The 27,318-nt window shown below is 46.1% G+C and overlaps 1 protein-coding gene across 4 annotated transcripts in view; it reads left to right on the forward strand.

The window, feature by feature from the left end:
* Positions 1–371: 371 nt before the first annotated feature.
* The window catches only part of LOC136832037 (DEP domain-containing protein 1A-like), a 91,955-nt gene continuing 65,008 nt past the window's right edge, over positions 372–27,318 (forward strand). For all 4 annotated transcript variants that reach the window (XM_067092535.1, XM_067092537.1, XM_067092538.1 and 1 more), the window contains exons 1-2: positions 372–871; positions 5,582–5,763. In XM_067092535.1, the coding sequence (XP_066948636.1) occupies positions 818–871; positions 5,582–5,763 (236 nt within the window). In that variant the 5' untranslated portion in view covers positions 372–817. The remainder of the gene's footprint in view (positions 872–5,581; positions 5,764–27,318) is intronic.

Consider the following 27,318-nt stretch of genomic DNA (forward strand, 5'->3'; position numbering starts at 1 on the left):
AAATATGAGAATAGATTTTAGATAACAACTTCCAGTATTTAAATGCAAATACATCTATAATATTTTAAATTAAAGAAATAAATTTTAAAAATTATTAGGATTATCGACAGTGCTTGATATATTTGTGAGTGTCCAGTTATCTGTTTATACTTATTCTTGTTGGCAGTTCTGGACTGTAAATACCCTTGTAACCGTTCGTTTTTAAGAGTCTTCAAACCTAGCAAAAAATCATAATTATTTTCATTTTAACGCATTTAAAAATAATAAAAATCTTTAAAAGGACTCTATAAAAATATAAAGAGTTTAAATTTAACTCTTTTCTGTAAATAATTTGGAAAAATAGAATAATACTTTAATAAACGCATCCTGCTGTGTGCAAGTTTCTTGCGTGTCCAACGAAAGGCGTTTATGACCGTCAATTTCGAATAATTGTAGCAAGTGTACACAAAGTGTCAGAGTGGTTTTGACTCGATTCTGCTGGCGTTTTGGATGTTATATAAAAAAAATCTGTCACACGCGACTGATTTAGCATATTTCTAAACGCCAGGCACAAATGAAAATGTGGAATTGATACTCGTAAGAGAAAATAAAGGCATTCAAATGCTGATCCCCATCGGAAACCAAGATTGATTCTCCTCGACAAAGACATTGTTGTCATTCACCCGAGAAGTTATTTCGAAGTTATTTTTTGACAATGGTGAAGAAGCGCAGACGATGTATCCACTTGGCGAAGTGGCTACAGACGCGTATCAGATGCTGAGTGGGATTTAATCGTATCAACGACTAATAAGTCATCGTAGGTAGCTTAGTAGGCCTGATGAGCGGGAAGAAGACGACCATACTCTCGGGCCCATACCGAGCTACGAAGTTGGTAGGTTTTGCTTGAGTTTTTCTAAATTCATAGGTAAGATTGCGTAGGTTTTGCTTGAGTTTTTCTAAATTCATAGGTAAGATTGCGTAGGTTTTGCTTGAGTTTTTCTAAATTCATAGGTAAGATTGCGTAGGTTTTGCTTGAGTTTTTCTAGATTCATAGGTAAGATTGTTTAGGTTTTGCTCGAGTTTTTCTAAATTCATAGATAAGATTGCGTAGGTTTTGCTTGAGTTTTTCTAAATTCATAGGTAAGATTGCGTAGGTTTTGCTTGAGTTTTTCTAAATTCATAGGTAAGATTGCGTAGGTTTTGCTTGAGTTTTTCTAAATTCATAGGTAAGATTGCGTAGGTTTTGCTTGAGTTTTTCTAAATTCATAGGTAAGATTGCGTAGGTTTTGCTTGAGTTTTCTAAATTCATAGGTAAGATTGCGTGAGGTTTTGCTTGAGTTTTCTAAATTCATAGGTAAGATTGCGTAGGTTTTGCTTGAGTTTTCTAAATTCATAGATAAGATTGCGTAGGTTTTGCTTGAGTTTTCTAAATTCATAGGTAAGATTGCGTAGGTTTTGCTTGAGCTTTTCTAAATTCATAGGTAAGATTAGTAGGTTTTGCTTGAGTTTTTCTAAATTCATAGGTAAGATTAAATGGGTTTTGCTTGAGTTTTTCTAAATTCATAGGTAAGATTGCGTAGGTTTTGCTTGAGTTTTCTAAATTCATAGGTAAGATTGCGTAGGTTTTGCCTTGAGTTTTCTAAATTCATAGATAAGATTATGTAGGTTTTGCTTGAGTTTTCTAAATTCATAGGTAGGTAAGAGTTTTCTAAATTCATAGGTAAGATTTTAAGAGTTTTGCTTGAGTTTTCTAGATTCATAGGTAAGATTGTTTAGGTTTTTGCTCGAGTTTTCTAAATTCATAGATAAGATTAGCGTAGGTTTTGCTTGAGTTTTCTAAATTCATAGGTAAGATTGCGTAGGTTTTGCTTGAGTTTTCTAAATTCATAGGTAAGATTGCGTAGGTTTTGCTTGAGTTTTCTAAATTCATAGGTAAGATTGCGTAGGTTTTGCTTGAGTTTTCTAAATTCATAGGCAAGATTGCGTAGGTTTTGCTCGAGTTTTTCTAAATTCATAGGTAAGATGCGTAGGTTTTGCTTGAGTTTTCTAAATTCATAGGTAAGATTGCGTAGGTTTTTGCTTGAGTTTTCTAAATTCATAGGTAAGATTAAGTAGGTTTTGCTTGAGTTTTCTAGATTCATAGGTAAGATTGCGTAGGTTTTGCTTGAGTTTTCTAAATTCATAGGTAAGATTGCGTAGGTTTTGCTTGAGTTTTCTAAATTCATAGGTAAGATTGTTTAGGTTTTGCTCGCGTTTTCTAAATTCATAGATAAGATTAAACTTTTGCAGGTTTTCTAAATTCATAGGTAAGATTGCGTAGGTTTTTGAGTTTTTCTAAATTCATAGGTAAGATTGCGTAGGTTTTGTTGAGTTTTCTAAATTCATAGGTAAGATTGCGTAGGTTTTGCTTGAGTTTTCTAGATTCATAGGTAAGATTGTTTAGGTTATGCTTGAGTTTTCTAAATTCATAGATAAGATTTAGGTTTTGCTTGAGTTTTTCTAGATTCATAGATAAGATTATTAGGTTTTGCTTGAGTTTTCTAGATTCATAGATAGGATTGCGTAGGTTTTGCTTGAGTTTTTCTGATTCATAGATAGGATTGCGTAGGTTTTGCTTGATTTTTTTAGATTCATAGATAGGATTGCGTAGGTTTTGCTTGAGTTTTTCTAGATTCATAGATAAGATTGTAGGTTTTGCTAGAGTTTTCTAAATTCATAGATAAGATTGCATAGGTTTTGCTTGAGTTTTTTCTAAATTCATAGAAAAGATTGACCTAAGCCTGTGCTAGGGTTTTCCAGGAAAATATTCTCATGGATAGGCCAGTTGTCACTAGCCTCTTATCCAGTTTAAGAAATCTAGCTTATGAACTGCAATGTTTCAGTAAAACTGAAGACTACTACCGCACTCCTCTGGTTTGGCAACTGGGCCTACCAGTGGCAAATTTAAGTAAAAGCTCCACATGGGTTAATACCTTGATTTTGCCTATAGACCTAGGTTACTTTTAGTGTTGCTGATGAAGGAGGTGGTGGTGTTTATTGTCGGTCAGTTATTGGCCTGTTAACCTCTTAACCTCATATCTATCCAGCATGGTTGGGGACCGTATGGGAACGCGGGGTTTTGGGTGGGGGAAAATGTTGGAAGAAAGACTGGACTTCCATGTTGTTGTTATGGATTGGCTCCGCACATGCAGAAGTCATTAGGGAGCCATATGGTTAAGAAGGGATTGGCTAAGGAAACTTTTTATAAAGAACTATACTAACCTAACATAACTTAATCTAACCTAACCTAGCAGGCCGTGTTACTTAGTAGGGGGACTCAGCCCCTCGGACCCCCCAGTGAAGGAAACTCCACTTTATACTGAAAGCTCCCCTATAACCCAGCACATGTCTGATAGCATTCCAGGATGGCCAGCGTACAACTTCTGAGGTTAATTACAGGTTAATACAGTCGACCGACAAAAAATAATGTAAATTTGTTATAAGCAACCAACATACTATAGGAAAAATCAATTTTCAAAGTAATAACCCATGCAGAGCTATTGCTTAGTTCTGCCAAACATTGTCTTGTGGATAGGCTAATTAGCCAATTTTCATTAGCCTCTTACCCAGTTTGTTAATCATTCCAGCTTAGCCTATGAACTGTAATGTTTCGGTAAAACTGAAGACCTACTACCACACTCCTCTGGTTTGGTAACCGGGCCCACCAATTTACTTGCAAAATAATCACTGTTTAGTAGGCCTACCAGGCCCTTTGAGATGAACTTGAAAACACAAACCAAAGACTAAATACACTTACAAGCTAAATATATACATAAATGGAAAATGGTAAATATAACAGTTGGTGACTATTGGAACCAGGCTGTGGTTGTAGTCTTCAGTTTTATTGGCTATCCATGTTGTCCAAAAAGGATATTAAGATAGTGTTATTAGCCTAGTAGGCTAGTGGTAACAGCCAATAATGTAGGAATTAGCCCATAATTGATGTTTGTTAACATACCCTTTGGCACCATAGGCTAGCCTAGCCAGTTTGTTACTAAGTTGCATTTGGTTAAATTGCAGACTTACAGTATATTGCAGCCTTCTAGCTCACCAAATACCAGTTTACATGCAAAATGGGTTCTGTGTTGAATATAAGCCCACAAGGATGAATGTGAAAACATATACAAAAAACAGCAAATGTCATAGTAAAATTGCCAACTACTGCTGTGGCCTGATTCCCACCAGCCGCTGACCGAAGTTTTTACCAACTTTTGTTCATGTTTTTCTGTATTTGTTTTTATTTAATGTTTTTACATTCATCCTTACGGTGCTGATACTAAACATGTTGCTCGCTTTGCACATAAACTGGTAGTTAGCGAACTAGAGGGATGTGGTAGTAGTCTGCTTTATCATAAATATAAGCAGGATACGGTAATCATCTCTGTTGGTGACTGGTGGGAATCAGGCCGCGGTAGTATGCAATTTTACAATTGCATTTAATGTCATGCACAGCCATCAATCTTATCTTCTCTTGATTTTGACCAGCCCAATGTATTTGACTAGAACAAACTTTCTTCCTAAAATGCACAGGCTATAAATGGGAATCAGGCAAATATTTTTATGAATTGTGTTGGAAATAGCAAACTTAAATTTTTTTTCTCCCCATTTGCTGCAAAAATATTAAATTTTGTGGGATGCCTAAGGGGTAATTGCTTTATGCTAACGGTTTTTTTTTGTATAGATTTAACTTTTAAGCTTAGCCTGTAATTATGTACTATTATAAAATGTTTATCTGATAGTTTTTATGTAATTTAGTTGAATTTATCATTTTAGCTGAACTTTCAATTCTGTCAGAAAAGCTTCCTTAACCATCAACATCCCTGGCTCCTTAAACAGAAATGATTAGGATTGATGTTTATTTTTACTGTTAGTCTGATCTTTTTCATTACCTAGACTAAAGTAATAGACAAAATTAAAGGAGTCTTAAAATCCTCATTAAATGGAGCTCCCTTTAATACATATAAATCTGTATAAAACTTTTCAGCTCTTAATAGCCTATCTCAAGAGGGCATCTGACACATTTCCTGCAGGCAAGAAAGTGAGGCTGAGGCCTCATTGTCACCCATTGCTAGCCGAACAATACTTTTTGCCTGTGTTAAGTTTCTAGTTTCACTGATTTTTGGGAAGGGGTTGCTTGTCCATGCCAGGATGTTTATGTAGAAACTTGGAGAGACCCCATCTCTCATTGCTACTGCAGTTGACAATACAGCAGTGGAAACAGTGGTACTGTTTAGAACTTCCCTCTTCAAGTGGTTCTTAGGATCTCTAGCAATTATCTGTTACTTTCAAAGCAAAGGGTGTCTTAGACCCTTATTTGCTTGGTATTTCAATGCCATTTGCTTTTGCTTATTTGTCTTTCAATACTTTTGGGATATATTGTTTAGAAAATCACCCATCTGGTAACTTTGAAATCATGTAAATTTTCGAAGGTATATAGTTTTTAGGCCAATGCATAATCAATTTTCCAACATGTGTTTAATGATACTACTTTTGTAACAGAACAAGTGATTGCCTAAATGAAAAGGGAAACAGATCTAGGTAAGATGTCTGCTCTCTCCCCCAGTGGAATGATGCTGTTAGAGGTTTCTACAATGGCATGCCAGTTTCTCGACATTGGCGTGGACTCCGGCAGTATGAACGGTGTTTTACAGCATCTGAAGCGATTGACTGGCTACACGTGCATCTCAAAAATAATCCCAACTTTGGCAGCAGTGTGTCACGAGAACAAACAACCAAATTGTTGAGGTAAGATATTTTCATGAAATAAGCATATAAAATACATTTTTGAAATGAACCTTACCTCTCCATTATAAAGCTTTTACTTCCATGCCAGTGGGAGTTTGACAGGTTGAAACAAAACTAAGATCACTCAGTTTTCTAGGAATATCCTTCCTCTGTCCACCTATTTCCCCCTTCCCCCACCAGGGGATTAATAGGTACTGTAAAGTTTGGGCTATGAGCCCCTCAGTATGAGACATTGTCTTCTGCAACAAAAAATACTAAATACTCTGGAGAAAGGAAGCTCATGACTCGTTCCTTCGTTCGTTTATTCCCTTCTCAATCTCACAACAAAAATTCAAAACAGCTTGGGGAGCATGCAGGTCCCTCAGTTATCTTTTTAAGTATCTCAGTTCATTCAAAAATTCACAAAAATGGTACAGACCAGACACACACACAATTAAATTGATACCTCAAATCACAGTTTCAACATCAAAAATGGCAATAAACAGCAAAATAAAAGGTATAAACACAACAAGGCATAGGGGTTGAGCCTAAAGGCACGGGGGATAAATATGCATCACTAAACAAAAGGGGAAACTCAACATTTGTTTTACAACACAAATACAATTTTCAAGGATTACACATTGTACAATTGTCATATAAGAAAATAGTTAATAATAATTTAATGTGTTCCTTAAAAAGGGTAGAATTTAAGAATAATTCAAATTGATACAATGTAAACACAAAACTGGGAGCGTTTTCTAGGACAATACAATGTACATTTAACGCAATGTAAACACAATACCAGCAGCGTTCTTATTGAACAAAAACATACATTTTGTACATGCAACTTACCCGTCAGATATATACTTAGCTATAGTCTCCGGCGTTCCCGACAGAAATTCAAATTTCGCGGCACACGCGACAGGTAGGTCAGGTGATCTACCATACCGCCGCTGGGTGGCGGGAATAGGAACCATTCCGTTTTCTAATCAGATTTTCTCTGTCGCTGGTTCCGGCAACATCTGTTGTTGGTTCCTCCTGCTTAGATTTTCATTTTTCGCTTGCTGAGGATTATTTTGGACTGACCTTTGGTGACGTATTGGATCTTTGGCTTGGCATATGCTTTTGTGGATTGATTTTGATTTTGGCTTTGGTGTTTTCTGTAAGAATGTCTGATCAGAGTGTTGCACCAGTGTTTCGTGTGTGTGTTAGGTCTGATTGTAAGGTGAGACTACCGAAAGCTTTGGTAGATCCTCATACTGTGTGTTCGAGGTGTAGGGGGAATGATTGCTTGATTGAGAACACTTGTGTTGAATGTGAGAATCTCACTGATCTGGAATGGAAAGCTTTGAACTCTTATGTACGCAAGTTGGAGAAGGATAGAGTTAGGAAGGCTTCTTCTAGAAGCTCAAGTAGGTCTCTTTCTAAGGAGGTAGAATTAGAACCTAACACTCTTCCAGATTCGCCTGTCACTCCTGTTGTTTCAGCTCCTTCACCCTTTGTCGAACCTGTGGATTCGTCGTCGGAGATGGCTGCAATGAAGGCCACGATCCGCAAGATGCAGTTGCAGATGCGTGCTTTGGAGGAAAAGAAAGTGAGAAGTGATAGTGATGTGTGTAGTGTCCCCAGTGTAGTGGAGGGGGCGTCTGACCGGCTCCGCATCGCTCCTAGGCCTAGACCTCTTCCAAACTCCCAGACCCAGTGGAGGAGGAATGTCGACAGCCGCAATGGGGATGAAGAGCGCTCCCAACGGTCAGGCGTCCCTTCGGCAGCGCCTGTTGACGCGTCCCAGGCTGCCTTAGATCGCCGTAGAAAAGGGATCTTGAAGAAGTGTTTCTTGTCTTCTGCTTCTTCTTCACCTAAGCGTGGTTGGAGTTCGGCTGAGGAGTCGCGCCCTTTGAAGAGGACTTGGAAGGCTCCTAGAGGAGACGCATTGGACTCTAGCCCTGACCGTTCTCCTGTTTCTAAGAGGGTTCTCCTTCTGTTTCAAAAACAGAAGAGAACTCGCGAAGATCTCCCTCCTCTTCTTCTGGTGGTCAGGAGTCCACCAAGCAGATCCTGGTGGGCCTCCAGGCTCAGGCTCTCCTCCTGGTAGGCGCTCTCTCCTTGCAGGCGCTCCCCTCGCTGCTCTTGCTGGCTCTTTATCAAAGAGCTCTTCTCCTGGTAGGAAGGATGCCTCTCTTCGATCAAGTCCTCAAGAGACACTCTTCTCCCAGCAAGTCGTCTTTTCTGATTACAAGAGGTTGACAGCTTTGCTGGTTCAGGAGCTCTTCTCCAGCCTCCTTCTCGGAGAATCCCCTCAAGCCTGCTTCTCCTCCTTCTCCTGGCTCCATGCTTTCTCCAGTGGACCAAGGCCTCTCCTTCCAGTCCTCCTCTTTGGTTGAAATGCCCCTGCTGCTACGATCTCGATGAAGAAAGCGCAAAGGCTTCACCATTTCAGAGTGGCTCTTCTTTCGAAGAAGGATGCCGCAAGACTGTCTTCTCCTTGCCTCCCCGGGTTCCAGGCTTTCGGGCAGAGCGGGAATGTGGTCTTTAGTCAAGAGACTAAGGAACCGATGGTTAGCCCTCCCCTCATCGGCTGGCTCAGACTTCTCTTCACTGCTGGCTCTGAGTGGATTCTTCCAGAAGACTCTCCCTTAATTCGGCCAAGGCTTCTTGGGGACTTTGTGAATTGGATCATTTCCTCAAGGGCCTTTTCCGCGTTCTGGAAGTTTTTAACTTTATGGACTGGTCTCTAGGGGCCTTAGCTAAGAGGAGTCTTGAAGAGGACTCAGTCAGTATGGAGGACCTCAGCAGTGTGTTGTCTTGTTTGGACAAGGCTGTTAAGGACGGCTCTATGGAGATCGCTTCCCTGTTCGGCACTGGCCTGCTTAAGAAGAGATCAGTCTTCAGTGCTTTCCTCTCCAAGTCAGTTTCTCCTCTCCAGAGGTCTTCCCTCTTGTACGCTCCGCTGTCAAGCCATCTTTTCCCGCAAGAGACTGTTAAGGAGGTCTCTCGTTCTTTGTCTGAGAAAGCTTCTCAGGATCTTCTAGCGCAGCCGTCTAAGAGGATGAGACTTACTGCTCCCCTTGCTAAGAAGGAGAAGGCCCCCTTTCAGGAGCCCTTTCGAGGATCCAGGTCTATCAGGAGGCGTAGGCCTGAAAGAAGATCAAGACCTTCAGGACTCCCTGCCAGGAAGTCAAGTGAGAAGCAAGTCCTCCAGACTCCAGTAGGTGCCAGACTTCTGAAGTTCGCCGAAGCCTGGGCACAGAAGGGGCGGACAAATGGTCCCTCTCTATCTTGAGGAAGGGTTACCTCATTCCCTTCATCTCGAAGCCTCCCTTGACAACAACTCCGAGGAGTTATCGGCGAGATACAAGGATCCTGTGTGGAGGCAAGCCCTTCTGCTAGCCGTCGAGCAAATGCTAGCAAAAGCTGCCATAGAACCGGTGCAAGATCTTCACTCCTGGGATTTTACAATCGGCTTTTTCTTGTGCCAAAATCTTCGGGGGGTGGAGACCGGTCTTGGATGTGAGCTCCTGAACTCGTTCGTCATCAAGAAGAAGTTCTCTATGGAGACGACGTCCTCTGTTCTGTCGTCACTTCGTCAGGAGATTGGATGGTGTCCCTGGACCTTCAGGATGCTTACTTCCACGTTCCCATCCATCCCTCCTCCAGGAAGTTCCTGAGGTTCATGGTAGGCGGAAGAACCTTTCAGTTCAGGGCTCTGTGCTTCGGACTTTCCACAGCTCCCCAAGTGTTCACGACCATTCTCAGGAATGTAGCTCACTGGTTGCATTTGGAGGGGTGAGGATTTCCTTGTATCTCGACGACTGGCTAATTCGGCCAATTCGAAAAACCGTTGTCTGGAGGACCTTTCGTACGTTAAAACTGGTTCAGTCTCTAGGACTTCTTGTGAACCTCGAGAAGTCTCAGATGATTCCTCAGCAGGAAATTGTCTACCTGGGGATTCTGATGGATTCTCGGGGTTTTAGCGTTTCCTCCTGGAAAGAAGGGAACGCTGCCTTCAAAAGGTGACAGACTTTCTAGGGAAAGACAGATGTTCGGCGAGGAATGGATGAGTCTGCTGGGGACCATTTCCTCGCTGGAACAGTTCGTTTCTCTAGGAAGGCTTCACCTAAGACCTCTTCAGTTCTTCCTGAAAAATCTTGGGATCGGAAGTCCCAAGAGTTGTCATACTCCTTTCAGATCACAAATCAAGTAAAGGAACATCTCCGTTGGTGGTTAGACCCCAGAAACTGGGTCTAGGAATTCCTCTGCAACCGCCGAACCCTCGCCTAGTGTTGTTCTCAGGCGCGCGTCGGAGTCGGGTTGGGGAGCAACACTAGGCTCGGAAGAAGTGTCAGGCACCTGGGACACAGATCAGAGGTCCTGGCACATCAACAAGAAGGAGCTAGTAGCCATTCACCTGGCTCTTGCCCGATTCGAACTTCTGGTCAAGGGGTCAGTAGTCCTTGTCAATTCAGACAACACCACAGCCCTGGCTTATATCAGGAAGCAGGAGGGACTCATTCCTTCTCCCTGTACATTGCAGCAAGGAACCTTCTGTTATGGGCGGGGAGAGAACATCGTTCTCCTCACCAGATTTGTTCAGGAGAAAGGAATGTGAGAGCGGATCTGCTCAGCAGGAAAGACCAGATTCTTCCCACGGAATGGTCTCTTCATCAAGAGGTTTCGAAAAGGCTGTGGTTCCTGTGGGGAGACCTCATAGACCTCTTCGCCACCCATTGGAACAAGAGATTGGAGAACTACTGCTCCCCAATCTCGGACCCCAGAGCAGTAGCAATAGACGGCCTTCTCCTAGATTGGGATGGTCTAGACGGTTATGCTTTTCCCCCGTTCAAGATTCTAGGGAGGTGATAAGAAAGTTCATTTCTTCAAAGGGCACCAAGCTCACCCTGATCGCTCCCTTTTGGCCATCCCGAGACTGGTTCACAGAGGTACTGGAATGGATGATAGACTTTCCCAGGTCGCTCCCTCTCAGGAGCGATCTTCTCAAACAACCCCACTTCGACAGATATCACAAGAACCTTCCCGCTCTAAACCTAACTGCCTTCAGACTGTCGAAGGACTGGTTAGAGCGAAGGGATTTTCTCGCAAGGCTGCGAGGGCTATCGCCAGAGCCAGAAGATCCTCTACCTTGCGCCTCTACCAGTCGAAGTGGGAAGTCTTTAGGAGATGGTGTCGAGCTCAGAAAGTGTCCTCTTCCAGTACCTCTGTAATGGAGATAGCGGATTTCCTTCTTTATCTAAAGGAACAGTGTAACCTGGCGGTTTCTACCATCAAGGGATATAGAAGCATGCTTTCCTCAGTTTTTAGACACAGAGGTCTTAACATCTCCGATAATAAGGACCTTCACGACCTTATAAGGTCTTTTGAAACGTCTAAAATCAAGTCCCCTAGACCTCCCAGCTGGAATTTGGACGTGGTCTTAAGATTCTTAATGTCTGATAAATTTGAGCCTCCTCGATCTGCCTCTTTCAGGGATTTAACCAGAAAATCGTTGTTTCTTTTTGCTCTTGCATCTGCTAAAAGATTGAGCGAATTACAGGCTTTGGAAGGTTCAGTCGGCTTTAAGAAGGACTCTGCGATCTGCTCCTTTCAGCCTCTCTTCTTAGCAAAGAATGAGAACCCTTCAAAACCTTGGCCTAGGAGTTTTGAGGTCAAGGGACTCTCCGATCTTTCAGGACAGGAGCTAGAGCACACTCTCTGTCCAGTAAGAAGTCTCAGATGTTATCTGGAGAAAAGAAACAGCTCGGAGGTAACACTGAAAGTCTTTGGTGCTCTGTCAAGGATCCTTCAAGAGCAATTTCTAAGAATGCCCAGGCTTTCTTCATTAAGGATGTTATCAAGGAGGCTCATCTTTCTTGCAAAGACGAACATTTACAGCTCCTAAGAGTGAATGCTCATGAGGTGAGAGCCATAGCTACTTCTCTGGCTTTCCACAAGTCTTGGTCCCTCCAGTCTATTGTGGACTCTACATACTGGAGATGTAACTCAGTGTTTGCTTCTCATTATTTGAGAGATGTTCGTGTGACATATGAGAAGTGCTTCTCTCTTGGAGCTTACGTATCTGCGGATTGATGCTGGGTCAAGGAGCTGAAGCTAATCCTTTTTAGTCTAGCTATTTGGTTGTTTCTTTTAATTGTTTGTTGTGTTTTTATGGTCGGCTGGAAGAGAGTGTGGAGATACTCTCTCTTTCATCTCGTATCAATAACAAGGTTAGGCTTGGTCAGGTGGTCGGTTTTTGGTTGTTAGCTCCTTGTAGTTGTTATTATTACTAGCTCTGTCATGTAAGAGGGATAGCCCCATTGGTATGATTCAGGTAGAGGGCTCTGTCTTGTAAGTGGGTTAATCCCCATTGACACGATCCATAACAGGCTCTGTCATGTAAGTGGGTCTTCCCCATTGATATGATCCAGAAGGGCTGTCAGTCATAGGTCTCTTCCTCGCTGAAGCTCTTGAGGCATGCAGACTCATAGACAGTATCCATGAAGTCTTCTGCCCAATCAGGTAAGAACCATGGTTTTTGTTTATCCTGCAACATATGTTGTTTTCCCGTTTTTTAGTAATTAGCTGTCTCTTGCCCTCCTCCAAGGGTGCCAATCAGCTAAGTATATATCTGACGGGTAAGTTGCATGTACAAAAATGATATTTTTATGATAAAATAAAGTTTTGTACATACTTACCCGGCAGATATATACGATTATGGCCCTCCCAGCCTCCCCTCAGGAGACAGGTGGAAGAGAAAATCTGATTAGAAAACGGGAATGGTTCCTATTCCCGCCACCCAGCGGCGGGTATGGTAGATCACCTGACCTACCTGTCGCGTGTGCCGCGAAATTTGAATTTCTGTCGAGAACGTCGGAGACTATAGCTAAGTATATATCTGCCGGGTAAGTATGTACAAAACTTTATTTTATCATAAAAATATCATTTTTATATAAATAACTTGCCCAGTAATTACATGGATATTAGTTTCTTTTTACTGGCAGCTTAAAATTTTGAAATTGCCGGTCATCCTCGTTTGTTTTGGTTATGGTGATGTGCCCCGCCCACTTTCGGGTGTAAGAAGAGGCACAACATAGCAAAGAGCTTCAGTTTGTTTCTGCCGGCTGTGGTTGGCAGCAGCTTGAATTTTGAAATTTATATTTTGCTGGTTGTTTGCTCTATCTTCGATTGGTGAAGTACTTATTTTCGTAGCCTTTTGGCACAATTTAGATAGTGTTAGGCGAGTTTTGATCATTGGTTTACAACTTTTTGCCTGTTTTTGGACTTGTTTAGAATTTTCCAGGATGTCTGACACTAGTAGTTCTAGTATTAGGTATTGTAGCAAAGGCTGCAATACTAGACTGACTAAAGAATCTTACGACTCTCACACTGTTTGTGTTCAGTGTAGGGAACAAACATGTTTAGTGGACTTACGTTGGGAGGATTGTAGCGACTGGGATTTAAAGAAATGGAAGACTTTAGATTCACATCTTAAGAAACTATCTAGAGATAGGATGAGGAAAGCTATTGCTAGGGAATCTAGTAAAGCTTTAGCTAGTTAGGATTCCTCCACTAAGTCAGATGCAATTGCACCTGGAATTTCTTCCGATCCTGTTCCATCTCCTCCACCTGCGCAACCCTCTCCTTTACCCGGCTCTCATGTTTCTGATCCCAACACCATTGTCAGTCTGGAATCGAAAATTGGCACTCGCTTTGAGTTAATTGTGCAATCGATCACTAAATTAGTGTCATCGGTGAAAGTGTTAATGGATAAGAGTGAGTCAGAATGCCCCGTGGCGCCCAGTGCAAGTGCAGTGGTAGTGGAGGAGGTGGCTATTCGGCCCGCCTATTCTCCTAGGCCAAGGTCCCTGACATACTCCCCAGCACCTGGGAGGAGTCAAACTGGTAGCCTAAGGAAGGTTGGTGGGGTCTGCCCCCGAACAGTCTGTTCAGCCAGTTCAGTCTGTTGATGAATCCAGACTGCAACCAAGGGCCGTTGGAAAGGCCTTCAAGTGAGTGCTCACTGTATGTCCTCCAGCTTCGAAGATTTTAGCCCCAGCCGTTCACATCATTATGCGGACAAGTCACGCCCACTGAAAAGGCGTGCAGTGGATTTCGAGATTTCTTCTGTTCCTTGTAAGAAGGGCAAGCATTCAGCCTGCTCCTTGTGCAGTCACTGGGATAGCCCAGAGCAATTCTCTTCTGCTTCTTTAGACGACGGTTGTAAATTGGCACCGAAGCGCCTTGTGGTGCGTAGACGTTCTTTGTTGAATAAAGGAACCCCTTCATCAGGAGTTGCTCACCCAGCACCTTCATCTCTGCAATCAGCACCCGAGTGGCCAGCAACTATCGTCAAAGCGCCCAAGCTCCCGTTTGCAGATGAGCGCCCACTGGCGCCCGTTCGCCATCAGGGTTCATCACTGGCTCCTGTCTCTATAGTGCTCCCCGAGCACCCATTGTTATCCTCTCCTCCACCGCTTCATGGCAGTGTCGTCTCGGACATTGTTCCTCCTTCAGTTGACCTGATCCAGAACAAACGATAATATTCTAAGTTTGCTCCAGAAGGCTCATCCTACAGCCCACATGACAGCGGACATATCGCTTTCTCTTGTTTCTTCTGAAGAAGAGGTTGTTCCAGATCAAGATGCTCCTTCGTTGGCTTACTCTGCGTTGTTAAGGTTCCTGCTAGTGACTTTCTAAGCTTCTTTTCGCCAGCTACTCCCTTGTCTCCTGCTTCGACTTTCTTTATGGAAGCCCCCTCTAGGTTACTGAAATTGGTTCTCTCCTCTTCGGCGAAGAAGTCGCTGAATGAAGTAGAAGGGTGGTTTTCTGAGAAGAGGGAGCATGGTAAAGCAGTAGATTTTTGTTTCCCACTTTCCAAGTTGTCCAGATCAAGTTATATTTTTTATGCAACCGGAGAAGAGCCTTCCCTGGGAGTCTCTGCCTCCTCTCATGGAGACTTCTCCGGCCTTATTGACTCGGCTAGATCAGCTTTCTCCTCAGCCAAAATTATGTTTTGAGCTTCGGAACTAGGGCACCTTCTCAAGAATATTTTTAAGGTTTTCGAAGTGATGAGCTTCCTAGACTGGGCGGTGGGCGCACTAGCACGCTAGCTTAGAGACGGCCCCCTGTTGGCACAAGAAATTTCTTCAGATCTCTTAGGAGTACTTTCCTGTATTGACAGGGGTGTTTGTGATAGTACGCAGGAGTTAGCTAGTCTTTACCCCATGGGTGTGCTTAAGAAAAGAGAGTTTTGGTGTTCTTTTACTTCGAAAGGCGTCACTCCGTCTCAGAGATCAGCCCTCCTCTTCTTCCCCTTGGACAAGACGCATCTTTTTCCCCAGGCTACAGTACTGGACATTGCCTCTGACCTGCAGAAAAAGAACACTCAGAACCTGCTCTCCCAGTCTCAATTTCCATTTCAAGTCTTCCTCTAAGAAATGAAGTCATAATCCTCCGTGGCCAGGTAGGCCTACTCCTCTGCTTTTTGGGAACGGTGGGAACAAAAGGGAGCGGAACCCTGGATAGTGTCTGTCCTGAAGGAGGACTACTCTATCCCCTTTTTGAACAAACCTCCTCTAGTCCCCAAGCCTGTCGAATTGACAGCTTACTCTCCAGGCTCAGAGAGATTTGCTGCTCTCTTGCTAGAGGTTGAGTCTCTTGTTCAGAAAGAGGCTATAGAGGTACAGTAGTACATTACATCCATTCTCCGGGATTCTACAACTATCTCTGTAGTGCCCTAGTCATCGGGGGGGCTGGAGACCCGTTTTGGACGTAAGTGCTCTAAATGTCCCTGTCAAAAAGACAACATTCAAGATGGAAATAAACCAATCGGTCCTTGCATCCATTCTCCAGGGAGAATGGATGGCATCCATCAACATGCAGGACGCGTACTTTCATATTCCAGTGCATCCGACGTCGAGAAAGTGCCTCAGGTATGTGTTTCAGGGCAAGGTGTTCCAATTTCGGGTTCTGTGCTTCGGTCTCTCGAAGGCTCCACAAGTGTTCACCAGGGTATTGGCTCCCCTAACGAAATGGCTTCATTTGATGGGGATAAAGATCTCCCTATTTGTAGACAACTGGTTACTATGTTCCTGCTCAAAAGCTCAGTGTACAGAGGACATTCACACAACTCTTCTCTTAGCCCAAGAATTGGGTCTTCTCATAAATCAGGGCAAGTCTCTCCTGATGCCTTCTCAGGAGATCCTTATTTAGGAATGAGGATCAACTCTCGGGATTTTCGGGTTTTTCCAGTCCCGAAGAGAACAGACAGTGGGAGAATTTCTGCAATTAAACCTTTGCTCGGCCAATCAATGGACGAGTCTTCTAGGCACCCTCTCGTCCATGGAACACTTCGTCACTCTGGGAAGACTTCACCTGAGACCTCTCCAATTCTTCCTCAGAGCCAGCTGGAACAGGAAAAAGTTTCAGGACTCGTTTGTGTTCCTGATAACGATGGAAATCAAGGAGGACCTTCGTTGGAATTCCAGGAAGAGGCTATCAGAAGGGAAATCTTCAACCTCTGAACCCCACCCTAGAGTTCTTTTCAGATGCGTGAAACCTAGGTTGGGGAGCTCTTTTGGGGTTAAAAAAAGTGTCAGGTACCTTGTCTCAGGAACAGCAAAAGTGGCACATCAGTGTACAAGAGTTACAGGCGATATTTCTGGGTCTACAGTGCTTCGCGTCAGATGTTTGCAGGAAGACAGTAGCAGTGCATTCAGGCAGCACGACGGCACTGGCTTACATCAAGAAACAAGGGGGAACCCACTCTTTCTCTGTACGAAGCGGCAAGTGGTCTTCTTTGGTTACACCAGAATGACACTCAAGTGACAATGTGTTTTATCCAGGGGAGACTCAACGTTCTGGCAAACGAATTGAGCCGTCAGAGACAGATCCTTCCCACAGAATGGATGTTAGACCCATTAGTTTGTCTGGATCTGTGGAAGCGGGCGAAACCCATGATAGATTTGTTTGCATCCTCCAGGATTCACTGACTTCCTCTCTTCTGCTCACCAGTACCAGATCCCTTAGCATGGACGACCGATGCAATGGTGCAGGACTGGTGGGGCAAAGATCTGTATACCTTTCCCCCATTCAGTTTAGTGAGACAAGTCATCAACAAATTCCAGTCTCATCAAAACCTGTCCATGATTTTGATAGCCCCCTTCTGGTCAGGAGTGGTTCCCGGATCTGGTGGAACTTCTCGCAGACTTCCCTAGACTGCTGCCACAGAAGCAACAACTCGGGCAACCTCACTTCCGACGGTTCCACCAAAACCTGTCTGGTCTGGCCCTAACAGGATTCAAACTGTTAGGCGACTGCTCCGAAAGAAGAGCTTTCCAAGAGCGGCTGCAGACGCGATTGCGAAGTGAAGAAGACAGTCACCAGATAATGTCTACCAGGCTAAATGGTCCAGCTTCAGGTGTTGGTGTAGACAAAATAATGTGTCCTTTTCTAACACCTCTGTAGCAGAAGTAGCAGACTTTCTTCTGTTCCTATGCTCCACTAAAGGACTTCCCACCTCTACCATTAAAGGCTATAGAGATATGCTTAGCTCGGTTTTCTGCCATAAAGGAATGGACTTATCGTCTAACCAGGATTTTTTCGACCTTATCAAGTCCTTTGATACCACAAAGCTTAAGGAAAAACCTTTGCTGTCCTGGAATCTAGACGTGTACTTAAGTGGCTGGCCAGTTCACATTTTGAGCCCATGCAATCTATCTCTTTAAGGGATCTTATCAGGTAAACTCGTTTTCTGGTGGCCTTTGCCACTGCCAAAAGATCCAGTGAAATCCATGCTTTGGAGAGAAATATTGGATTTTCTCAGGGGAATGCAGTTTGCTCCTTTTCCCTAGACTTTTTAGCTAAGAATGAATCGCCACCGAATCCATGGCCTCTTTCTTTTACAATCGGGAGCTTGTCCAAGGTAGTAGGCCCGTCTGAAGAAGAAAGAGCTCTGTCCAGTAAGGGCCCTTAAGTTTTATCTTCACAGAACGAAGAACATTCGTGGTACTTCAAGGAACCTTTGGTGTTCTGTGAAATATCCTTTTTGATCCTTGTCTAAGAATGCCCTGGCATTCTTTCTCAGGAACTTGATTTCAGAGGCACATTCCATGGTGAGCGAAGACTCTCTCTCCCCTTGCAAGGTAAAAGCCCATGAGATAAGAGCAGTCACTACATCTTTGGCATTTAATTGCAATTTATCCCTCACATCAGTTATGCAAGCGATATTTTGGAAGTGTAAGTCGGTGTTTGCATTGCATTGCGTAAGGGGTATCGAAACTACTTACAATCAGTCCATTTTACGTGGCTTGCATGGTGTTGGGGAAGGAAATGTAGAAAGCAGTGTCCTTTCTTTAATCTCTGCCTTGCTTGCTTAGGGTGTTGAGTTTTTTGGGGAGCCTGGGAGTACTACATACTTGGAGTACCCTCCAGTCTGTTGGTTTCAATGGTTGGGTATTGGCGTTTTTAATTTGGTTTTTTGGTGGTTATGGTGACTATTTGCTCTGGTTATTTTGTGCAGTACTGCGTCCTGGGCAGGGGCACCTTGTTTGACTTTGCTAGCCCTCGGAAATTAGTCTGTTGCTACAAAGCACCTGCTGTAGTAGTAGGCCCTCAAGGCTTTACCACCTCGCCTCTACTGGATAAGATGAGCGCCAACCAGAGGCAGTATCTACCTATAGCAGCTCTCTTATCAGGTAAGGTTCAACAACATTAATTCAATGTTAGCAAATTTCTATTGTCAAACTCATTATCACTATTAATAATGTTTTGGGGTAGATATGTCCAACCTTCCCACCTCCATTCAATGTGGGAATCAGGTATGTAATTACTGGGTAAGTTACTTATATAAAAATGACATTTTTATAATAAAATAAAATTTATATACACTTACCCAGTAATTACATGATCAGAGCAGCCCCACCCCCGCCTCCCCTCACTTGGACATAAGGGCATAAACAAATTGAAGCGCTTTGCTATGTTATACCTCTTCTTACACCCGAAAGTGGCCGGGGCACATTGCCATAACCAAAACAAACTAGCGTGACTCGCAATTTGAAAATTTTAAGCTGCTGGTTAAAAGAAACTAATAGCTATGTAATTACTGGGTAAGTATATATAAAACTTGATTTTATTATAAAAATGTCATTTTAACATCCTTCCCACTGTAGGAGTGTGTCATAGGAAAATCCACTATAGTATCAGTAACCTAAAAATTTTACAAGTCAAGATTAACAGGTACCTTGATAGACCTCCTCCTTTGGGTATTACCTACATTAGACTCAGAGGATGATTCAACAGGATCCACATGATCCTCTAAAATCAGACTCCTTTATTTCATTAAGGGGACTACAAATCTCTACCTCACTGACATCTGATATTTCCAAATTATACAAGTTTTGCCAAGGTCTAGTTATAAAATCGCATATTTTAAAAGTAAAATGCATTTTTCCTAACATACAAACCCTTGGTCCTTTACTTATATGGGGGATTGCTTTCGACGATGCCGAACTGGCCGCTAAAGACTTAACACGGCATTGTGGTGGTATTACTACTGGCTGGGTAGTTGTTTGGTAACAGTGGGGAACCCACAGTACCAACTTCCCGGTGTCACGCATCCACTTTACTTTCCGGCCTCGTCTGATGCGGACGTGTTTTGCTGCTCTCTGCTCGGACCTTCCTGGGTGCTAAAGCTTCACCTTTTTCACGGTGTTTTTGTTCCTGTTTTTCTTTTGATTGTTACTTCAGGATAACTGAGTGTTTGTAATTATGGACGATCTATTACAAACCCATGATTTGGATAAGCTTGTGCGCTGGGTATGTCCTGGTAAGGATAAGAAATGTGGCGCTTTCCGCTGAAGTGCGGATTCGGACCCTCACTCCCTTTGCTTAAAATGTAGGAAAGGGAGCAAGGACCCCCCTGACTGTACTGTTGATGAACCTTGCGATGAGTGTAGGCTTTGGTCCCCCAAGCAGTGGGGTAGGTACTCTCGGAGGCCTAGATACAAATGTAAGGAGACTAAGGTGTCGGAAGGTCTGTCTTCGGCTCCTTCGACTGCTAATCCTTCACAGTTGTATCTGAGCCCTGAAGGCCTTCCCTTGCTGCCTATTCACAGCGCTGAATCTGTCTTCCTGTCCCGTGTCTGCATCCGCAGTCACAGAGGAGGCGAGATTGGTGGACATAGCCTACACTCCTCTCAGCTCTCCCCCTCACCCAGGGTCACTGATCCCTGGGTTAGGGGGTGCCCCATACCCGTCTTTGTGTTCCACAGGATTGGTGTCTGTGCTGGGTTTAAGTCAGGCGTGGGAGTCGCTCGAGATGGTTGGCAGCCCTTATCTTCCTTAGCTCCTCGAGCACATCAACTCTGCTGCGCTGGCGGGATTACTGCTCCCTCCCCCCACTAGCCACACGGTTGACGCTCTCACAACCACCTCCGTCACTGCTGTGCTGCTGGGGAGCATGATGACCTCGGTGGGAATGCATGGTGCGGTTCCAACTCCAGCCATCTCAGTGTCGACGGTAGCCAGACCAGTCTGCTCGGTCACTCCGCCCCCACCCGGCTACGCTCCCATGCCTCCCGCCTCGCTTCCACCGTTGCCTGTGCCTGTGATCCAGCCGACCCATCCAACTTTCCTGTGCCTCCAGTTGTTCCTGCCACCATTGTACGCCCACGGCATGAGTCTCCTGATGGTTCTCGGACTCTTGTGCCATCTGCTGTTCCTGCCCCAGCCCCCGTCGACCCCTGGTCTTTCTTCAGTAAGCTGGGGGATGTGATGCTGTCGTTGATTGAGAAGAAGAAGAAGAAAAAGCAAGCACGCCAACCGTCCCCATCTTCGTCTTCCTCTTCATCGTCGTCGTCCTTGTCTTCGTCTTCGTCTGCCTCTTCCCCCCCTCTCTTCTAAGTCCAGTTGGTCTAAGAAGGGGAGGGTGGTTCCTCCTCCCCCTAAGAAGACTGCTGGGGGAAGACTGCTGGGTCTCTCACAGGGAAGGGTACTTCAGTACCCTCCTGAGACGGTTCAGAAGCTTCATCATCTCGGACTGGTTCCGTTTCGGCGCCTTCTAATCGAGTGTTGCCGAAGGCACGGTCTCCTACGGGAGACCGTGCAGTCTCGAACCGCTCCTCTCCTATAGCGAGCTCGAGCACGGAACAGGAGAAGGGAAAGAGCCTTCAGGCTTCTCCTCCACCCAAACCATTATCCTTGCCCAAGTAGGACAAAGGATTGTCGGGGAAGGTGCCCAAGGACGTCTCAACTCCGAAGACGTCGGGAGGAACCAAGAAGGGGTCCCCGCAGCCTTCTTCGTCTGTTTCGGTGTCGAAGAAGGCTGGAACACGCCTGGACGGTAGTGACAGGGGTCTCCAATCGGCAGTCCACGCCCCTGCGTTGGTCTCCTCTGCACGCTCCAGTGTGGAGGATCGTCCAGCGTCGGAGCGTGGATCTGCTGTGAGGAGGCCGTCCCCTGATCGTCAAGACGGTTGCTCACCCAGACGAGTAAGTCTATCTAGACCCTCTCGCGATGCTCCACTGCGGGTTGGAGATTTCGAGGGGTCCGTGGCCTCCACTGGTAATACCAGCGGATGCGATGGTAGTGTTCGCTCTGCCTCTCCCGCCCCCTCAACTTCCTCGGGATTCTCTAGGAGGAAACAGGGTTAGTAGGATTGCTTGGGCTGAGGCCCTTGTGCAGTCAACATCAGGGGCGTCCAGGTCTTCCTCACTCCAAGCGAGCGAGAGGTCGTACGCCTCTGTTGTACAGGCCAGAGAGACAGGGACTGTCTCAGGCTCTCCTGCGGGTGGGGCCTTTCTGGATGACCGTCTCTCGGAAGGTCCTCTTCCGAGAGCCCCGGGCTCTCCAGAAATGCAGAGGGCTTTTGTCGAGGTCGTTGCGCTGATACGTCAGCACAGTGGTTGGAAGAGCGGTCGTCTAGGTTGGAGGAGTTTTACGCTTCCAAGAGGGAGCCCAAACCCTCCCTTGGTCTGCCGTGTCTCCCTTAGCGGATAGCGTCCTCAAGCAGGTGAACGACTTGGTCTCCGGACCATCGTCTTCGCTTCGCTCGACTCGCTCCACCAAGCTGTTGCCTCCCTCTCTCCCGAGACAGAAGAGATACTATGTGCCCTCGGAGGGAGCACTGCAGCAGAAGGTTGTGGAACCGGGGCTAACTCGTCCAGCTCCTGGGGCCACTTCAGCTCAGCTAACGGGGGAGCCTGTGCTTCTCACGCAAGCTGAGCTGAACGCCTTGGAGGGTATGGCTCTATCTGCCCTCCAAGCGATCTTCTGGCTTGACAACTGGGCCTTCACGTTGTCGAGAGTCATATCTTCGTCTGGCGCTCAGAGCGAAGACCCGACCTTCAGGAGTCTTTGCCAGTCTGGTGGGAAAGCCATTTCCTTTATAACCCACCAGACGGCAAACCTGGTACTGAAGAGAAGGGATGCGGTGTTGTCCTGGGTCTACAGACCAGTGGGCGCTGAAGCTGTAGTCTCCCTGCACAATGGACCCATTCTGGATGCCACCTCCCTTTTCCCCAGGGGAGAGGTGGATGCTGCAGTGGACAAGAGGAAGGTTGACGATCGCGACTGTCTTGTCCACCAGGCAGCGACGAAAGGTGTCACAAAGCCTTCTCGTCCTGCGGCCTGGACTGTGAGCCAGGCTAGCACCCCAGTCCCGAAGAGGTTGGGTGCTTTGGCGGGCACTGGGGAAAGTCCAGGCCTCTTCTTCTTTGCCTCTGCAGAAGGAACCGCGGGGTCCCTTTCGCCAGCCTGTCTACCCCAAGAGGAAAGGTAAGGCGAAGAAGAAGAGGGGAGGAGCTCACTAGGGATGGCGAGCCCCCTCAGATGCTGCCGTCGGTGGGGGGTTGCCTATCAAGCCACTGGGCAACTTGGCAGCCATATGGAGCGGAGACCTGGGTAGCGGATGTCCTCCGGGAGGGATATTCTCTACCCTTCGAGTCACCGCCTCCTCTCACCGACACACCAGTCCAGTTCCCATCTTACCTTCAAGACCCCAGAAGAAACAGGCCCTTCTTCAGGAGGTCGAAACTATGTTGAGCAAGGGAGCCATCGAAGTCATCGAGGATCGGTCTCTGGGCTTCTACAGCAGGATCCTTTCTCATGGAGGAAGCTTCCAGCGGGTGGAGGCCAGTGGTCGACCTCTCCCCCCTGAATCGTTTCGTTCACCAGACACGGTTCAGGATGGAGATGGTGCGAACAGTACTGTCAGCCATCAGGGAGGGCGACTTCATGCTGACGATGGACTTGATGGACGCGTACTTCCAGGTACCAGTTCATCCATCATCTCGTCGGTACCTTTGCTTTGTCCTCAACGGAGTGGTCTACCAATTCAAGGTACTGTGTTTCGGGCTGTCGACTGCTCCGCAGGTGTTCACGAGAGTGTTCACCCTGGTTTTAGTTTGGGCCCATTCGCATGGGATACGTCTGCTGAGGTATCTCGATGATTGGTTGATCTTGGCAAACTCCCGCTTGCAGTTACTACAGGACAGAGATCACCTCCTCGGGTTGTGTTGTGAACTAGGTGTCATGATCAACTTCTGGAAGTCGGATCTCATTCCCAAACAGAGGACTCAGTATCTGGGCATACTGAGCGACACGGCAGCAAGCAGAGTCTTTCCTTCACAGGCTTGGATCAGCACATTCAGGAACGTGGCAAGGCAGTTCCTAGCGAAGCAGGACCAGCCAGCTCAACAGTGGCAAGTCATGATTGGTCACCTGTCGTCACTGGAGAAGCTCGTTCCACACGGTCGGCTCCACCTTCGGTCTCTCCAGTGGAGACTGAGGGACTTCTTGGATCAGTCTCAGGAGCCCCAGTCGTTTCTCATTCCCATCTCTCAGGAGGTGAGGAACGATCTCGACTGGTGGATGGATGACAGGAACCTCTGCACAGGGACACCTCTGTCTTCTCGCCCTCCAGACATGCTGCTCTTCTCAGACACATCGAAGGAGGGCTGGGGTGCTCACCTGGAGGAGTTGCTGACTTCAGGTGTGGGACCATCACAACAAGCACCTTCACATCAACGTCCTGGAGATGAAAGCAGCATTCTTAGGTATTCATTGCTTCCAGGACCGTCTGATGGGACACTCGGTGGAGTTGATGAGTGACAACACGACCATAGTGGCATACATCAACAAGCAAGGGGGTCTTGTCTCCCGCGCTCTCCACGCGTTGATGTTGCAGATGCACCAATGTGCAGTAGCCCACTCCGTGGAGCTGTCGGCCAGATAAATTCCAGGCAAGGGGAACATTCTGGCGGACACGCTCAGCCGTTGGGATCAGGTGGTGGGGTCCGAATGGTCCCTTCACCAGTGTGGCGGACAGGCTGTTCGGCCTTTGGGGGCCTCCAGTAGTGGATCTGTTCAGCACCCAGTACAACAGGAAGCTTCCAACCTCCTTCTCCGTCGTACCGGACCCATTGGCAGCCGCAGAAGACGCCTTCCAACACTCGTGGGACAACCTCAAGGTGTATGCCTTTCCCCCATTCTGTCTGCTTCGCCCAGTTCTCAGTTGAGTTCTGGTGTCAACGAACCTTCGAATGATCCAGGTGGCTCCCAAGCATCCAGAGGCCGCTTGGTATCCGGACCTGCTGGCTCTACTCTCTGAGGTACCGAGAGAGTTTCCCCTCTGGCACAACCTTCTATGTCAGCCGCATGTAGAACGGTACCACCAGGCCGTGACCTCCCTGTCACTTCTCGCCTGGAGGTTATCCACCATCTCTTGCGAGCGAGAGGCTTTTCTCGCCGAGCAGCGACAAAGATGGCAGGATACCTCAGGAAGTCTTCTGCAGCGGTTTACCAGGGTAAGTGGGCCGTCTTCTGTGGTTGGTGTCGTAGACGGGGTTACTCTCCAGCAGGTAGCGGATTTTCTCGTCTATCTTTGTTGGGAGAAGCTCCTGTCAGTTTCAGCGGTAAAAGGATGCAGGGCTGCGTTGGCCCTGGTCCTGAAGTTGAAAGGCATTGATATCTCGTCCTCCCTGGAGGTCGTTGCTGATGAGGAGCTTCGAACGGTCTTGCGCTCCCAGGGAACTCAGGCCCCCTGAGTGGGATGTGTCTCTCGTTCTGTGGAGCCTGACTCGTGCCCCATACGAGCCACTGCGAGAGGCCACAGACAGGGATCTTACTCTCAAGACCGTCTTCTTGCTAGCCCTGGCATCGGCGAAGATGTTTAGCGAATTACAGGGACATTCCTTTGCAGTTAAACACTGAAGGAGGTGGGCATCAGTGATGCTCGAGTTTGTCCCGGAGTTTGTAGCAAAGACACAGAATCCAGCGGTCCCTGACACTCAATTTGAGTCTTTCACGATCTCATCCTGAGTGACTTCGTAGATAATGACCCTGTCGAGTTGCTACTCTGTCCTGTACGGGCGCTATCTAAAGAGAACTCGGCGTCTCAGGCCTGAGTGTCGACGACTCTTCGTTAGCACTGGGACCCCTAAGAAGGAGGTGTCCAGAAACACGATCTCCTTCTGGCTCTGTGAGGTTATCAAGAAAGCGTGTTCAGCAGCTGGGGAGGACGACACCAGTGCTCTGCGCCCCCACGCTCACGAAATCAGAGGGATTGCGCCTACTTTGGCATTCAAGAAGAACTTGTCGGTTCAGCAGGTACTGAGAGCGGGTGTGTGGTCATGCCAGACCACATTCACCTCTTTTTACCTATGGGATGTTACCCATCGGTCCTTGGATACCCTCTCCTTGGGGCCAGTGGTGGCTGCTCAACAAGTTGTGTAACTTACCCAGCTCCTGTACAGGACAGTGTTGTGTCTTGTCTATTGTACGTGCATGATTGGGCGTGAAAGGTGAGTGACTGGCTCTCTCTTCCTTCCTGTTATCCGAATTTTTACCTTTGGGCAGAGAGTTTGGGCCGTACAAGCTGAACCAGACATCAGACGCAGGTGAGTTTCATATCTTGAGTATCCTATTCTTTGTTGCCTTCCAGGTACACATTAGATGTAATGTCCCCTCTTTCCCCTACAAGGCGGGGAAGGGGTTGCGGACTAACTACCAAACCCATTCTTCATTTTGGTCCTTAGTCCCCGACATCCTCCGGTCACCCCTTCCGTGGCTGGGGAAGGTTCTCTCTGTCTTTCACCTTGCTGTACGTTTGCTTACCTACCGTAACCTCGTCACAGCAAGGGCGGTCTAGTAGACTGGTTCGTGACACTCCAGTTCTCATAACAGTGATCATGGTCCGGTGGCTATGTCCTCCTGGCTCTTACCCCAGGAGAACATAAGGTGCGGTTGAACTTCCAGTCGTTCAGAGACCTACACTCAGGTTCCTCCCACCGAATCATGAGTCCCCATATAAGTAAAGGACAAGGGTTTGTATTTGTATAGGAACAAATTGCATTTTTTAAAAGTAAAATGCATTTTTCTTAACATACAAACCCGAGATCCTTTACTCAGATTACCTACCTCAGCCTCCCCACAATCTGCCCTAGACCAGAAAGTAAAGTGAATGTGTGACGCTGGGAGGTTGGTACCGTGGGTTCCCCACTGTTACCAACCAACTACCCGGCCGGTAGTAATACCACCACAATGCCTTGTTAAGTCTTAGCAGCCAGTTCAGCTTCACCAAAAGTAATTCCCCATATAAGTAAAGGACCTCGGGTTTGTATGTTAGGAAAAATGCATTTGACTTTTAAAAAATGCGATTTCCCTTCACAGTAAAACTTTTCACTGGGATGCAGTTTTCCACAGAATGCACTCTGTGGCTTTGAAGCACTTTCTTCTGATGAGGTTTGAAGGGCAGAGGCCGAACCCTGGCTGAGCTTTTTTCGCCTTTTTTCCGTGCCGGGATCCTTGGTTTTTCTGTGGTTGAGCCCCTTAAGAACCTCAGCCTTTTCTCACCCTTCAACTTCTCATTGCAGGAATTTCAGCATCCCCTCTAGGTGTCCTCCTTTAAGTCCACTGCAAGACCAATCCAACCACATCTTGTGGGGAAGCAGGGAAAAGATCATGGGTGCCAATACCCGTCCATACTGGTCCCCTCCAACTGCAAGAGCCTCTAAACTGCAGACATGGCCTACTAACTTGTCTTATAATTTCTGCAACGCTATGATTTGGTTATCAGACTTCAGTTTCCCACATAAGGCGAGTTGCATAAGGCCCTGAACGTGGGCCCCATTGATCTCATAGGGGTCGAAGAACGTCTCTTCTAACACCTGGCAGGCTATTTTGCAATGGTCTTCTTTCTGGGTTAGGCCCTGTATTACATTTTTGCCTCACCCTCCAATACAGAACTAAGGTACATAAATTTGGAGACCAGAGGCATAGGCTAGTCATCAACAATAGCCTTGAACTGGTCTGAAATTGGCCTCCACTCTGTTAGAAAGCACAAGACTGTCCTTACCTAGCCTTTCTAGGGTTTCCGCAGCAGTAACGCAGATTTTTCCTACCTCTTGGAGAAAACTGTTGGTCTCACGTACTGCTCTTTTAACTTCTTCAGGATTCTTGATTATGCATTGCACCCTTTGATTTGTTTTTTCCCAGTCAGCCTTCTTGGAGTCGTAAAGGTCCACTAGGTTTGTCATTTCGTGCCATGAAAGATTGCCTGTTAAGGGATCACTTAAATTTTCCAT

This window comes from Macrobrachium rosenbergii, chromosome 49 (assembly GCF_040412425.1).
Source record: "Macrobrachium rosenbergii isolate ZJJX-2024 chromosome 49, ASM4041242v1, whole genome shotgun sequence".
Taxonomy (NCBI): domain Eukaryota; kingdom Metazoa; phylum Arthropoda; class Malacostraca; order Decapoda; family Palaemonidae; genus Macrobrachium; species Macrobrachium rosenbergii.